This window comes from Vulpes lagopus, chromosome 15, assembly GCF_018345385.1.
Source record: "Vulpes lagopus strain Blue_001 chromosome 15, ASM1834538v1, whole genome shotgun sequence".
NCBI classification, from domain to species: domain Eukaryota; kingdom Metazoa; phylum Chordata; class Mammalia; order Carnivora; family Canidae; genus Vulpes; species Vulpes lagopus.
Window position 1 is genome coordinate 11,810,857 of NC_054838.1, and position 16,275 is coordinate 11,827,131.

The 16,275-nt window shown below is 50.3% G+C and overlaps 1 protein-coding gene across 4 annotated transcripts in view; it reads right to left on the reverse strand.

Moving 5' to 3' along the window:
• The window catches only part of INSC (INSC spindle orientation adaptor protein), a 135,420-nt gene that overhangs the window by 9,264 nt on the left and 109,881 nt on the right, over window positions 1-16,275 (reverse strand). For all 4 annotated transcript variants that reach the window (XM_041729720.1, XM_041729717.1, XM_041729719.1 and 1 more), the window contains exons 9-11: window positions 13,207-13,385; window positions 5,213-5,279; window positions 293-448 (exon numbers count right to left, since the gene is read on the reverse strand). In XM_041729720.1, coding sequence (XP_041585654.1) covers window positions 293-448; window positions 5,213-5,279; window positions 13,207-13,385 — 402 coding nt within the window. The remainder of the gene's footprint in view (window positions 1-292; window positions 449-5,212; window positions 5,280-13,206; window positions 13,386-16,275) is intronic.

The following is a 16,275-nucleotide window of genomic DNA, read 5'->3' on the forward strand; positions in this document are numbered from 1 at the left end:
AAACAGAACGACTGCATGAAGGGGTAGGGCTCTCAGCGAGGAGTCTTAGGTGAGTGGCTGTTCCATCTGACTTCAGCCTCCCCAGGCCCTGATTCCCTCTAGTTTTGGCCCCAAACTTACCAGCTAGATGGGGGGCCACATGCTGGGCCCCCATGCCAGCATTTTCTGGCACCTTGAGAGTGGGGCTCACCTCGGCCAGTGGGGCTGTGAGTCCTCTGTCGCCACCACAAAACTGGGGGTGCTCCCATCCCAGGCCCACCTCCCCACTCTTGCCACAGCCCGCACCACTTACAGCTCAGCCGCACGGCCTCCCGGGCCACCTCTGGGTCTCGGCTGAGACGGGCCAGAGTCACCGCGGCCTTCTGCTGGACTCGCTCACAGGCCGCCACCTCGGCAGGGGTTCCAGACCTTGGCTTCTCGGACAGCATGCCCATGATAAGCTGGACCCCTGGGCAGGAGGCAAAGGACAGTTGGCACCTGCCCCCGCGGGGAGCCTGCCCCCCACCCTGGGGCCAGCTGGATAGGTGGCTGCAAAAGCCTGAGACTTAGGAGGTCTCAACCATGGCAAGGCACTGGACGAGGCCACCGCTTCTCCTCCTGCCCTGGGGCTATCTCTGATTCCACGCCTAAGTCACTCTACTTGGAAGGGACATCGGGAGGGCCTCCCTTCTGATTTTTTAAATGCTATTACTGAGCTTTCATTATATGCACAACACTGCACTGAATGCACAATAAATGCATGATCCCTAAAGCCTCCCAATAGTCTCTGGAACTAAGTATCTGTATAATTCACTGTGAGGCCCAAAGAGAAGTGGGGTCTCTTTTCCAGGGTCGCACAGTTAGTAGCCAGGTTGCTGATCTCAGAACTCAGGTAATCAGGTTCTTCTCCGTCACTCCTTCACCTCTGAGCCAGCTGCATCTAAGATAGGTCGAGAGGTGATGGGCCCCCCTGTAGGAGGTGAGCCAAACCTTAGGCTGGACAAGCAACAGATCAAATGTTTTAGGGGGGCTTCTAGCACTGGCGGAGGATGGAGAGTTGAATTGAGAGGTTTGAGTAGGGCCTGAATTTGGTCAGCCGAGCATTCTTCCCACCCTCCCCTGCTTCTCCGTCTTTCTATGTCTTCTCCGTCTTTTCTCCGGAGCCTGCTTCTCCGTCTTTCTATGTCTCTGCCTCTGTGTGTGTGTCTCAGATCCATCTTCTGATTGTCCTACAAACCCATACCCACATTCACTCTCACCCTCTGCCCCGGCCACCTAATTTTTCCGCAAGGATATCCTTTTCCCTCTCACACTCCAACTAAGTAATTCCCATCCTGCAGGTTGTAGTCAAAGTCCGTGTTCTGTGGGAGGTATTTCCTAACTGCCCCTGCCCACACCCCCTTCCCTGCACTGGGGTGGGGGGCATGGGAAATCTTGCCAGCACAGACCTCAAACCAGACAGGGCCCGTGGATATATTGTACTTTGCTCTGTTGCTCCACACACTAATTTTTTTTTTAAATCTTGTTATTACGAAAGTTGGGAAGTTTCCATTAAAACCCAGATTTCCATTAAAATCCAGCTTCCAAAAAATTGCCTCCTGACCTGACATAGGGGCCACAGTTCTTCCTGACAATAATACGCTAAAGCTTATTAACAGCTTGCTATTTTAAATGAGATCGGCCCACTCCCTGCTGAGCCTACATCATCCATGGATAGTACCTGTCTGGTTCTATAGGTATCTAAGTTTGCAACCTCTGACTTAGACTGTGGAGCCAAAAGGGCCTTTAGAGATCTAGCCCAACCCCACTCTCCACCCTACCCCCCATTTCACAGAAGAGCACCTGAGATCTGGAGAGAGAAAATGATTTCCCAAGTGCACACAGGAGTTAGCCCCAGTCCAGGACCTCAGCCACAGGCCTCTGTGAATCTTACTTGAACCAGATGTCATTTCTAACTCTCCTGGATCTCAACGCACAGGGGCTGTTAAGTTACTTAGTTATGGCCCCGAGACTATTCAGTCCTGGGGAGTCGGGAGGGGTTCTCTTTCTGATGAGTTTTGTTAAGTACCCATTTCTCCCTCCTGCGGGCTCAAGGGACCCAGTCTCTAATACCTCTGCCACCACACACTAACCTTAGGGCAAGGTGCTTCTCTTCCCAACCCTCTCCCAGGCCACTGAATGAAACAGTCTTCAGGCTCCCTATGCCCACAATGTCCCTAAGACAAGGTCACGACCATGAATATCCAGAGGTATGTATGTTATGGCCTGTGGGCACATGAACAGGGGACACCAAAATGACAACTTTAGGAAGTGCCACAGGCTTAGGAAGTTTTACTAACTCCAGGTTCAGGTGCCCACAAAGAAGCCACTTTCCCAATTCCCCCTTTGCACCTGCAAACTGACAAGGAATCAGATAGTTTCTCATAAACCAGCAGGTAAGCTCCAGGGCACAAGGGCGTGTGTCCGTTTCCTGCATGGAAATAGATGCAGTACCTAGAGAGCGGCTTCACTCAAATCTTTGCTGACTAAATATCAAATGAATGAATATGAATGCATTCAGGTGAAGAGTCTTACAAATGTATAAAACCCAAGTTTTCTATAAATATATACTTCTGTGGGAGGTATTTCCTAACTGCCCCTGCCCACACCCCCTTCCCCACACTGGGGCGGGGGTGGGGGGGGAGAATCTTGCCAGCACAGAACTTAAACCAGACAGGGCCCGTGGATATATATACAATATATAGTATATAAATAAAGTATATATATATACTTTGTGTATATATATAAATACATGTTTATATATATAAATATATAAATATTTATATATATAAATATATAAAATATATTTTATATAAATATATAAATTATATATATATAAATATATTTATAGTATATAAATAAAGTATATATATACTTCGTCGGGACACCTGGGTGGCTCAGCGGTTGGACGTCTGCCTTGGGCTCAGGGCGTGATCCCGGGTTGGGGGATAGAGGCCTGCTTCGGACTTCCTGTGAGGAGCCTGCTTCTCCGTCTTTCTATGTCTCTGCCTCTGTGTGTGTGTCTCTCATGAATAAATAAATGAATAAATCTTAATATATATATGTATATATATACTTCATCTGTCTTAACTAGAAAAAAACAAGATGCCATGAAATTGAGCTGCCTAGAAAAATCTAGACTGTGTTTCCAAAGGCCAGGTCAGGCTCAATGCCAGAAAGGTTGCCTGGAGGTTGGGAGTTACAGCTTCGGGGACCAGCCCCCAATGCCCTGTTTCCCCAACACTCTCTCCGGCTCAGTCCCAGCCTCTGAGGGAGAAGTCGAAGGAAAGCTGTTGATGTCATGGGGTTGACAGTTAAGAGCTTGGACTGCCCTGACCTGCCTCCCAGTGTAGGGGTGACAGCAGCCGGGCCTCCTTCCTCCAGCCCCATCACCAACACTCACACACAGTTCGGGGCGGGACAGGGGCAAAATCACCAGGCTGCATTCAGGGCAGGACACATCAGTCTCACGCAGCCTGGTAAGGGGACTGCCTTTCAAAGCCCGGTTCTCCCGACAGCGCTTGTCCCCTTCTGCCCAGGATCCCACTGAGCTCCAGCAGGCCCTGGCTGCGTCACCGCCCAGGCCCTGCCGGTCCCTCCAGCTCTGCCCACTGTTGTACTCAATCTCCTCATCGAAGGCTCTTCAGCTGAGCCTGCCAGTCTCCTGAAAGAGCAGGTGCGCTTGGCACAGGGCCCATTCTGCCCTAGATACTCTTGTAACAAGCTCCGTCTTCATCCTCCCGGCACCCTGCGAGGTAGGTGCATTCCCATTTTGCAGATGGAAAAGCAGAAGTCATACAGCTAGTAACTGAGAGGGCCAGGATTCAAGCCCAGTCTGTTTCCAGTTTCCCTGGTGGCAACCCCCTGCCCTCTGCTGCACTGTTTTATTGTTGATCTTACACTATGTTGTGTTATCACTTTTGGGCTCCAGTTGGGCTCTCCTAGGACAAAGCCAAGGATTTCTTCATCTCTGTGTGCATTTGTTCAGTGCAATGCCAGGCATGTAGTAGGTCTCTAACTGCTGACTGAATGAGCCCATCAATAGCCCTTTGTAAACCATCAAACCCTCTACAGAGGCCAGATGTTCCAATCCCAAATCCATGGGCCTCTGGAGATACATTGCCGCTCACCACTTGAACTTAAGGCTCTGAGTGCGGACAGAAGGGGCTGTGAAGGATGCTCCTCAAGTCTCTCAGTCTCAGCTGGCTCAGGAAAGTTTTTCATTATTACCTCAATCACATAAAATTAACACAAAATGATGTCTTTCAATTAGTAATAGGGCAATGGGGGATGGGGAATGTGTGTGTTTGTTAAAACAGCAGGGGCGACCTAGGGGAAGGGGGATTAACGAGAGCAGAAGCAGCTGGCCCTGGGCTCTCAGCTCACTCGTCCTCATTAGTGTCTTAGGTTTCCGACCGGCTGCTAATTGCTCCCTTATTTCCCAGTCACAGGAAGCCCTCGCCATTCTGCGTTCCCAGCTGCAAGGTGGCAGACCTGTCCTGGCCCCTAGCAGAGGCAGAGACAACACAGGGCCGCTCCCTGGCCCACCTCACCCCGACTCTGGTAGACACCCTTGGTGCAAGGTGGGACCTGGGAGCCAGTGGGATGGCCATGTCCTCGGGTGAGGGGTCCAGGGGTCAGGCTTGCCCTGACCTGCTCCCTCACCCTCACTCCTCTTCAGACGCTTCAGCTTCCTAAGTGAGGCCAAATCCAATATGATAGGAACAACTTAAAGTCCAAATGCATCCTCCGGCAGGAAGAGATTTTTTCTTTTTGGATCATAATGAAATACCCGTCTACCCTTCATCACCCTAATTAAAATAGCACCTGCTAACCCCTCACCTCGGGTCTACCTTACGCCCTGCCCTGCTTTATTTTCTACATCCCACTATCATCATCCGACATGCTCCATCTTCTCATTCATTGCCCCATGGAACTAAAGTCCCTCGAAAGCAAACATTTACGTATTGGCCCAGCTGTACACATAAGTGCACACACATATATACGCATATGTATGTATGTATATATATATATACACACACACACACACACACACTCACGTAATTGTGGAGACACACATGCCCACGTTTCCATACCTGCACACAGCTCACAGCTCTTCACACAAACACAAAGGCCCATGGTCCTATATAAACCACATAATCCATGCCACGTGCACACTGCTGCAAGAACATACCATTCTCCTGAATGATGTCAGAGGCGCACTGCTCTAGGACAGACATGTTTGCCAAGATGGTCACAATCTGGAAAAGAGAATTGAGAATCTGAGAAAATGCGCACACCTGAGCCGAGTAGTGCTCTTTACAGACAGCTGAGCCAGGAGCGACGAAGCTTTCCTGTAGTCTGTGGTTCTTTCCCATGGTATTTTCTTCCATCCTCGTGGGTACCTGCCTCCCATATATATTTCCCCAGTGACTGGCTCTCACTCGTCAGCATGTGGCACTGGGATGGCCCCCAGGGGCCCCAGGACTCCACTGGAGAGAACAGTGTGCCTGAGTGAAGAGGGGACCCACCAGCTTTCTGCAGAAATGGAGACAGATTGGCAGACTGCTGGCTCGCCCTCCCCTGGACTGGGTGCCGCTCATCCTAGCCTCTTGCCCTGATAGTGAACCCCACCTACTTTCAGCCTGAAATTAATGGACAGCAAGGTCAAGTTAGAGAACATAAGATCAAAGGGCAGCATCACACCCCAAGTGTCATGTATTGTAAGGAACCTGGTGCGGAAGTTCTTGCTCGGCTGGCTTTGCAAGGCTGCGGTCCACAAGCCTTGCCTGTGGGTCATCTCTGAAGGGCTGTGTCTGTAGTAAAGAGATGCTGACGCCAGGTGGGCAGCAAGCCTTGGCTACAACCACACGGGCTGGACAGCCAATAGCCCACCCCACCCCGACTCCTTGGCCAGGGTCAAGGCTGCAGGGAAAACGCACCACCCAGAACTGGATTAAGGAATGGACCACCAAGAGATGGCTTACAGACCCCAAACTGTTAGGTGCCAAAACACCATTGGAAAATGTTGGAAACTTGGCACCTATTAACTCAGATATGACCCAAGACACTGCTCCCGAGGTAAATGGCAAAATGAAATCCACCCACTGCCACAGAAGCAGACAGCACCCTCGAGTGGTAATTAAAATAAAATAAAATAAAATAAAATAAAATAAAATAAAATAAAACAAAATGGAAAACACTCCTTGCTGGTGCAGTCCTCCCTCTCTCTCGAAAGGGTTCCTCAGAGCTTCTGGCACATTATAACTGGAGACCATGTCCCCACCTCTGAGGCAGCAGCTGACAGTCTACCGAGCACGGCTCATGCAACTTAAACTCTGGAACTGGATAATGCATAGTAATGTGAAGTTTGCCAAGAGAGAGTATTATCTCTATTTTAACTGGTTTGACACTGGCATATTATCCTGCATAAATAAATGCATATGATAAATCTCTTCTTCTACACAGAAAGGAAAAGGGTTGCCATATGAATAGATTATCTATCACCATCCCCACCGAACACACATGTTGAAAAGGGACCTGTGTTCTTTGGCGGCTGTGTGTCAGGCCCTGGTGGCTCAGACCTGGTCGGGGGTCTGGCTGCGTAAGCATGCCTGGGATGGGCTGTCGGGATGGCGGGGGGGTGCAGAGAATCCCCCAAAAGCTTTCTCCCACAGGCAACCCTGCCCCACCAGATATTCTATGAAGGAAGTGGAGGAGGGTTGGTCCTTAGAAGTTTTTTCCTCCCCTTGGAAGACTGTGTGTAAGTGTTGAGAGGAAGGAGTTAGAGGAAATATATGGGTCAAAGACACAGTTTGAAGAAATGGAAGGAGGGACGCGTGGGTGGCTCAGTGGCTGAGCACCTGCCTTCCGCCCAGGGCCCCAGGGCGTGATCCTGGAGTCCCAGGATCAAGGCCCCCATCGGGCTCCCTGCAGGGAGCCTGCTTCTCCCTCTGCCTGTGTCTCTGCCTCTCTCTCTCTCTCTGTGTCTCTCATGAATAAATAAAATCTTTTTCTTAAAAAATGGAAGGAATAAAATTTAAATTAAAAAGAAAGGAAAGTTCCCCAGGAGGCATAAAGTGCATCATCCTACAAGGAAGCAAACAGGAGGCCAAGTCCAGGGCAGAGCGCAGCTCACTGGCCTCGGGCCTTGGGTGGCCCATTAGCGACAGCACAGAGCACGGCCTCCGGCCACACGGAGCCACCACATGCCACCCTGAGCAGCCACCCTCAGCAGCTGGCTGTTCCAAAAAAGGGGAGGGAGGACACGAGGAAGCGAGGCAGGAAGGGCAAACTAAAACAGGAAAAGGAAACCTCTGTCTGCAGCCCCAGGTTCATTACCCGCGATTATTAGCTGTGTCGGGCACAGGTAGGTCTTTGTGTCAGACTCATTTAGATCCTGTTAATGAAAATTACTTCCTCTTTGCAGAGCCTGTACCCCATGCGGTTTTCTGAGGTTCAGATGAAGTATTCAATTAAGCACAATTTGAATAAATGCCAATTACGCCCTGCTTGGAGTCCCCCTTCTGAAAGCTCCATGTGTGCGCCGTGATGTAGCGGGAAAGGGGCATCAATACCTCTCCTTGATGTCAGGCCCAGGGATGGGATCTTAGGGACAACTGGTTTACCTTGTTGGGGACATGAAACAATGCTGTCAGGGGACAGAGTGCAAGAGCCAGGCAGACAGGTGCCCCCAGCCCAGGATCATTCATTCCTGTCTGATGACTTTTCAATGAAGTCCTATTCCTCCTGAGTGAAAGGGCACTAGTCGCCCCGCAGTTATTTGGGGAGTAGAGGGGGGTATCAGCCTCGAGAGAGGCCCTCGGTGAGAGGCAGTGCAGTATGGTGGCTAAGCACGTGGGTCAGCCTACTTCCAAATATTGGCTCTAAAAAAAACAAAAACAAAAACAAAAACAAAACAAAACAAAAAACAGATATCGGCTCTATCATTTCTTTTCCACAGGATCTTGGCCATGTTATTGAATTACAAACTACCACAGGCTTAGTGGCTTAAAACGAAACAATTTTACCTTGCAGTTCTGGAGGTCAGAGAATCCACGTCCTTGCCCTTTCTGGTTTCTCGAGGTTGCTCCCATTACTCAGCTCTCAGCCCTTCACTCTGACCTCTGCTTCTTCACTCGTGGCTCACTTTCTGACTCTGACCTTCCTACCTCATCCTCTAAGAATCCCTGTGGTAACGTTAGACCCACATCAATAACCCAAGGTAATATTCCTATATCAAGACCCTTATCGTATCCACAAAATCCTTTTGGCCATGTAAGGTAAAACCCAGGTTTTGGGGAATAGGATGTGGACCTCTTTGGAGGGTCATTATTTGGCCTACAACAGCAGATAAATAGATAATTCATAAGATGGTCACGAGCATTCAATGAGTTAATGTTTTGTCAAGCACCCAGAACATTTGGTGAATAAAATGAGTATAACTTCCTTCTGGGAAACAGAGCCTGAAAGTATCCAGAGCTTGAAAGATTATGTCACGGAGTCCTAACCAATGCAATGCCCGCCGTTGCCAAATGCACTGTTAATGGGAGATCATTCCTGAAGGGAGACAAGATCCCAGAGCAGAAGGAGCCCTTCCCAGCAGAGAACCAAAAAACCTCTGGCTCATTTCCTCTGTGGCATTTTTTTTAAAGATTTTATTTATTCATTCATAAGAGACATGGAGAGAGAGGCCGAGACACAGGCAGAGGGAGAAGCAGGCTCCCCACAGGGAGCCCGATGCGGGACTCGATCCCAGGACCCCAGGATCACGCCCTGAGTCAAAGGCAGATGCTCAACCGCTGAGCCACCCACGTGCCCCACCTCTGTGGCATTTTAAAATCATTTTTCTTTTGGCCTCCCAAAGACTGCCTGAGAAAAATTGAGGCGAATAGCAAATTGGCCAGAATAGCAGGGGGACCTCCCTCGTCACTGATTCAAGAAAAAAATGCCCCCATGTGGTAAGAAGAAAGTTGGCAAAGCCTTTTGATGTCAGCACACACACACGCCCGGAGAGAAAAAGGTTTGTTCCGGCGCTGGCCCAGGGCAGGTGCCCCTGGAACACTTGTCACTTGTCTGCAACGGATCCCAAGGCAGGAACCGGGCTTGTCTCACATCCTCAGCAACGTTTGCCTATGATCACACTCTGACTCCTCTCTCTCTCTCTGTCCCTTTCATTTTCTACATCGTACACTAACACTTTCTATATTGTGGACTAGGAAGACCATCCCTTATAGAAAAAAAAGAAAAATCAAGTGAGGATTATTCTGCACAGAAGCAGGTGTATGACAGAAAATCTAAGACGCATTTAATGAAAAGTTATGATTGCTTCTATGCTGCGCAGTAATTAGGACAGAAAGGCCAACATTTCATATGACTGCAATTAGAATTACTCTTTAATTGCTAGATGGAGTATTTAGATGTCTACCATCACCAGGTTAGCTCCCTGAAAGCTAGCGCAAGGGTGTCAACAGCCCGGGAGAGCAGCCCGCAAAATCTCTTTCAGCCTCTAGGGGGAGCGCAGTGCCCTTCTCTCTCTCTTCTCTCTCTGTCTCTCTCTGTCTCTGTCTCTCTCCCTCCTACCATCTTCCCTCCACTTCACTTCTTTTTTTTCTTCCAAAAAACCAAAAGAGTCAAGACAAGGACATGGGTCTGAAGCAGGAGGGGCCTCAGGGAGGAAGGATGTGGTCTCTCTGAACAACACTTTCTTCCCCAAGGCCAGGGAGGCGAGGCAGTGCCCGGCAAGGTGCAGCCTCTGCTGCTCTCTGCTGAGCCTCTCACTCCGTCTGCTAGGAGTGGTCAGGGGTCTGGAAGCGGGGGGCTGGGGGCCGGCCAGGCACGGACAACAGGAGCGCGCTGCCTAGGCCCGGGACAAGCACACCGCCCCACGCTCGGCCACTCGGATCGTCTGGGCCCAGCCTGCCTCCTCACTACCAGAGAAGCCAGACAGGAGGAGGACTGGGGTTTGGGCTCAGGAGAGAGAGCCACACAGGCCGCTCCAGCACCTGGGATGTAGGTCCCAGGCTGTGGGGGAACCAGGCCAGAGGACTGTCCCCGGGGATTGCATCGAGGTTGGGGTGTGCGCCTCCCAGAATCAGGGACCACGAGCTCTGCGCTTAGGAAACTAACCCTTGGCTCTGTAGGAGGAGCTTCTGGAGCAGGTCAGGACTGGGTGTTGCGATCCTGGCTTTACAGGCTTTATCAACACCCCCACCCCCACCCCCACCCCCAACACACACACAACGTGCATACACCCCCACACCCCACCTGGAACGACACATGCACTGCCTCACTCCGTACCACACTCCCCACCACCACATCCCCTCCACGGCTGGCCCCACCTTCCTGCCCCAAAGCTGACAGTCCCTGTCACTGACCCATCCCAGTCCCTGGTTCTACCACAGACCGCAGCCCCATTCATTACTGAGTATCCACCTTGCTTCTAACTACTTTATGAGCAATCTGCCATCCCATCATCATCGCCGTCCCGACGACACTAGGACAGAGGGAATAGATGGTCCCCATTACACGACCGAGGAGACGTGTGGCTCAGAGAAGTTAAGCGATTTGTCTAAGGTCACACAGCTAGAAAACGGCAGAGCCAGGATTTGAAGTCGGGTCTGTCTGAACCCAAAGCCTGTGCTGTTTCTCCTCCGTCATGGGCATCACATAGGTATTAAAAGGGCTTGGGGGCAGCCGGGGTGGCTCAGCGGTTTAGCACCACCTTCGGCCCAGGGCCTGATCCTGGAGACCCGGGATCGAGTCCCACATCAGGTTCCCTGCGTGGAGTCTGCCTCTCCCTCTGCCTCTGTCTCTGCCTCCCTCTCTCTCTGTGTCTCTCACGAATAAATAAATGAAATCTTTAAAAAAAAATAAAGAAATAAAAAAATAAAAGGGTTTTGTAAAGGATTAGAGGATTAGAGGGCTTGGCAACGTGAGTCAAAATTATACTCCCTACTAACTGGCATTTCTGATAATGGACTCCTGATGGTGATATTCATGGTGAGTTTTCAGAAATGCCACAAAACCTGAACATTCTAAAATACCAAGCAGGCAATATGTTTTGTTTGGTTTTGTTTTGTTCCATGGGAAACATATAGCAGTACCTTCACCTCTAAGAAAGCAATTATTTCTGAAGGCCAAAAGAAGTCACGCTCGGTGAAAGCTTCTGTTGTGGCCTAGACAAGATCCCCGGGTCCCGGTCACCCTAGGGTGTCACCCTGGGAGGGTGCTGGGAGGCTGTAAGGTGGGAGAGCACAGACCCCCGGTGGCCCTCACCCCTGTCCACACCCCAGAGGTGCTGGTGCAGACAAGGTAGGCGCGGCAATGAGGGTTTTTGTCAGACAAATTAAGGGAACTGGGCTTGCTGGGGTGACAGGGGTGTTCATCGAGATGTCCATGCGGAGGTGGACAAAATAGAGATCCAAGACCCAGCGGCTCTGCACAGCCCTGGCGTCACTGGCAGATGCATTACCGGAAGCCTCGCGGCATTTAATTTCCTAAGTGTTTCAGGGGGCGGTGAGCACTTCAGAGCCTAATTCATCTTCGTTGTCTTCATTACAGAGAGCTCTGTGATCACTTTAATCCTCCCCCTGCCACAGGAAAGAGCCATTTGTTTCCTTAATGGGTGCGCTTTCACTAGCTAAGTGGTTGCTCTGAGTCACGGCAGTAGGTGGGCAGAAGGTGAAGCTGTCCTGAGGATGTGGGGGGCTGGAGGGGGGGGGATTGGTCGTGCCTGGCCCAGACTTGGGGGGCAGGGGAGACCTAGGAGCCCGGAGAGGGAAGGAGGGAGGGGGGGATGATGGGGTCGGGGTTGGGGGATGTGAGGAGAGGGGCAGGAAATCTCTGGGCTCCAGATTCAGAAGGAGCTGCCACCTGCATGGAGTTTGACTCCATTCTCTCTGGGCCCTGACCCTCCACCCCCCTTCTGAGGAATCCATGAGGTTTCAGAAGGGGGCCGGCCAGCCACTCCTCATGATAAAGGAGGGTCTCTGCACACAGAGCTACAGGATGTCTGGCTGGAAGAGACAAGCCCGTATCACCGACCTGGAGGTTCCCCACCCAGGGCCATGGGCCACACATTCAATGCCACACGTTTGCATTCATTCAGTTAGTTAGTTATTTCAACTTAGTGAAGTATGTTGTATTGAACCCCATTCGCAGTGGAGAAAAGTGAGGCTCAGAGTGAATTGCCCCGAGGTACATGATTCGAATAGCAGAGGAGCTTCTTCCCCCCACCCTACCCCAGAGGAATCAACCACATGAAATAACTAGAAACGAATAAATATCACTAGGAAAGTCAACACCGCATTGTGAGGTGTGGCCTCCAGGAAAAGGAGGTGATGCCAGGTGACTGGAGCCATCAGGGAAGGCTTTCCAGAAGTTTCTGGGGTAGGAATCAAACGGGAAGCTGTGGCAGCTTCAACTAGGTGTTGGGGCTGGGAGAAACAGAGACTGGAGCTAAGAGGTAGGCAGGGATGAGTTGGGTGGGAGGCTGGGGGATCATCTAATGGGGGGGATCATCAGCTTGGGCACCCGATGGAATTCACAGAGGCCTAAAACCCACCGGATTGACCACCCCCACCCCTTGGTAGGGAAATGGGAGGCTGAGTATATAGCAGCAGTGGGACAGGATAGATTTCTGTAACCTCAGAGCTCAAGGCTCTGAAAAGCCCCTCATTCAATGTTTTTGAACACATTTAACAATAAAATCCCTTTATATGTGGAGCTGTATGTGGAGCTCAAATATACAAAAACATTGAGAGTGATAGAGGGGTTGAGGTCCTGAATCAAGGCTCTGCTCTGCGGAGGCAGAGAAGGGAAGAACCTCTATGCAGGGAGGATACAAGCCAGACAGGCCGCAATGAGACTGGGACGCAGAATTCCACAGGCGGACCAGGGACACCTGGGGTGTCTGCCTTCTGGGATGCGCTGGTGTGGACAGAGATTGAGGAAGGCCCTAGAGTGGCTGGCATGGAGGAGTGGGGCAGAGAGTGGGCTCATGAAGATGCTCCAAGGCCAACGACGTATGTTGAGAACATTTTCCTTTACCTAGAGTGTGACTCACAGGATGGACTGCGTGCTGGCAGGCCATGTGGTCTCCCTCTCCTCCAGAACCTTCGCCCTGGCCTCCTGACCTCTGTCTTTATGGCTACAGGCTCTGTGTCTGCTCCCCTCTGAGCCGCTCACCTGATCCCGGGTGTAAGGCGTATCCACTCTCTGCTTGTCGCTGCAAGCTTCCAGGAGGACCCGGATGGCATTCAGCTGTAGAAGCATCTCGCAGGCCATCGTGTCAAAGAAAGTGATGTTGGCCAGGGCCGCAGAAGCCAGCAGGAAGACCTCCCCAGACGAGGCCTCTTGGCACAGTTCTGGATGGTGAAGAGGAAGAAATCAGCCTCCTGCCAGTGCTCTCCTATCAGTTATCTCACTTGACTCCTGCAATTGCCCTGGGAGAAAGTCTGGGCAGCTGTTATGATGCCCATTTCACAGATGAGGAAAGCAGTTGCCAGAGATGGAAATTTATCTGTCTACATAAGTAGCAGAGCTGGGATTTGAATCCTGGTGTAGAATTTCTATTTCTTCCTGTATCCGTTTAGTCCTTTACCAAGGGAACACCACGTGTCAGGCACTGCTGGTGTCTTGGCATGGCGCGGTGAACACACAGATCAGGGCTGTGCCCCTGTTAAGTTTATGTCCTAGCAGTAGGTGAGAGAAAATGAACTTTTTAAAAATTAATAAGATTATTGTTGCACATTCTAATGTGAGGGAGAAAACAAACAAGTGCTAAGACAGGGAATAACTCAAGGCTTGGTGGGGTGCAAACGGAAGATCTCCCTAGGAATGTGACAGCTGAAACTGTAAGGAGAAAATGGGGCAGTCATGAGAATACTTGGGGACCAATATGTTCCAGACCAAAGGAACAGCAGCATGTGCAAAGGCCCTGAAGCACAGAAGAGCTCCTGGTCCGTCTGTATCTCCAGCAATGTACATTAGACTGCTCCTGAATTTGCCTTAAGAAATTTGCCTTTCTTAAGAAAGAAGCTGAAGTTAAAACCTACGACTCTACCTTTCCAGCGGCCATCAGCAGAGCTTCAGGACCTCGTCTGGTCCCAGGATAAGGGTCATATGGCTGCGGAAAAGTCCTACACCAAGCCCTTGGATGGTAGGCTCTTTCTTTCTGATCCTAGTGGCCATAACCCAGACCTAACCAGAGTCCCCCACTTACCATCTCTAAATGATGAATCTGATGGGCCTTTACAGAGGAGAGAACCTCCCCCAAACCCTGTAATCCTCCACCATTTAGCCCATGTTCCCATGGGCTCCACTTGACCCAGAATGGACTCCTGCCTCAGCAGGAGGTGTGCTGGCCACTCATTCTAGTGGGCCGAACTTCTGACCCTCAGCTCCAACTTGAGCATCATTCAAGGTGCTTCCTGGGTCCAGGTCCTCTCCTAGTGACAACATCTCTATGAAAACACAGAGAGAGGAAACCACACTTCAGGAAAACACCTGCAGGAAGAGTTGGGCCATGTGCAATCCTGATCCCTAATCCTAGCTCCCAGACAAAGAATCTGTACTTCCAGCTTCTAACATTGAAGCTGGCGTGTCTGGGGCCTTTGAGCGAATGCAGTTACTGGCCCCTACCAAAACGGGGATGGAAAATAATATTAGTTGGGCCACCTGCTGTGTGCCTTGCTCTGCATCATTAAATTCTGAGCACCCTTAAAGTAGAAGATGGTCACCTCCATTTGCAGACGTAGAAGCCAAGGCTTAGGGAAGCTACTGGTAGCAGAAACACTCCCATGTACTCTGCGTGAGGCACTGCTACATATTTGACCCCCTGAAGCCATTCCATCCTTACTACAGCCCAACTTTCTACCACAATTTCATAGCTGTAGAACTGAAGATTCAAATATTAAGCGATTTTCCCAAAATTGAGGCATCGAGGAGTATGCAGACTCAACCCCAGGCCTACCCAATCCCAGTCCCCATTCTTTCTGTGTCCCTGGCTGCCTCTTGTCCCTAAGCCTCTTTGACTTTTTCCCAGTGGCACTCCTACAGATTTCGGTGTCAGGCCTACCAGGGAGGCAGGGGCTGTCCCTGGGGAGCACTGTGCCCCTCAGCCCAGGTGGGACCAACTAAGCAACTCAGCGTCTTGATCTAAGCCGCCAGGGCAGGGCAGCAGATTCCCCCAGGAACTAAGAATTCTCTCTGATGGTTCTTTTCCAATGGCTGCCCACTTTGGGAACCCCTGGGGACAAGCCAACCTCTTCCAGGCCACCTCCCTATATCCAAAGTTTGGAGAGAAACCACAGGAGTCACTGGCCCACTTTGCCGTAAAGATTTCTTCTAGATCCAAACACCCACACTAATTCTCATGCAGTCACGGTTGCCGCCAACGCAGCAATTATTAACACAACCACCTAAGTGCCTTTTAATTTGGGTGCACATTTATTTAAACTACAGTCTGAGTCACCTGGGATGCGTTAGGAAGATTAAATTGAGGATTCCAGTGACTCATTTATAAATGTTTCCAGGGAATAGCAAGAAATTGGAGGGCTATTTCCCACCAAAGAACAGAGCCCTGGCGTCCAGCCCAGAAAATATATCCCATCTGCTGACTCTCAGAGCAGACTCTACAATGTATCTTCATAAGGAGAAAATAAATAGAGAGGCTCCTCTTCTTCAGGGAGAAATCCAACCCCGGGCAAAGAAGTAGGGATGGAGATACGGGCAATAGGGAGAAACTTGTTTCGATTATATAGATTTCGGTATGTTGATTTGTTTTAAATTTTTGCTATCACTTATGCATTGGGAGATTTTCTACAAAACTTCGGATTTTTGTCTTATCTTTAAAAACTGGCCTTTCTGGGCAGCCCAGGTGGCTCAGCAGTTTAGCACCTGCCTTCGGCCCAGGGTGTGATCCTGGAGACCTGGGATCGAGTCCCACGTCAGGCTCCCTGTGTGGATCCTGCTTCTCCCTCTGCCTGTGTCTCTGCCTCTCTCTCTCTCTCTCTCTCTCTGTCTCTCATGAATAAATAAAAAATAAAAATCTTTTAAAAATAAAAATTGGCCTTTCAAAAAATTAAAAAAATAAAAATTGGCTTTTCTTACATGGCTATGATCAACGGGAGATTAATAGTGACCAACCTCCCTTTTGTCAGGGCTTTTCAGTTTCCTACAGGGTTCAAATTCTCTTCTTTTCTTCTCCCATCTGGCCCTCTTCAATCATTTATGTGTCCTGCCTGGCTCCAGTGG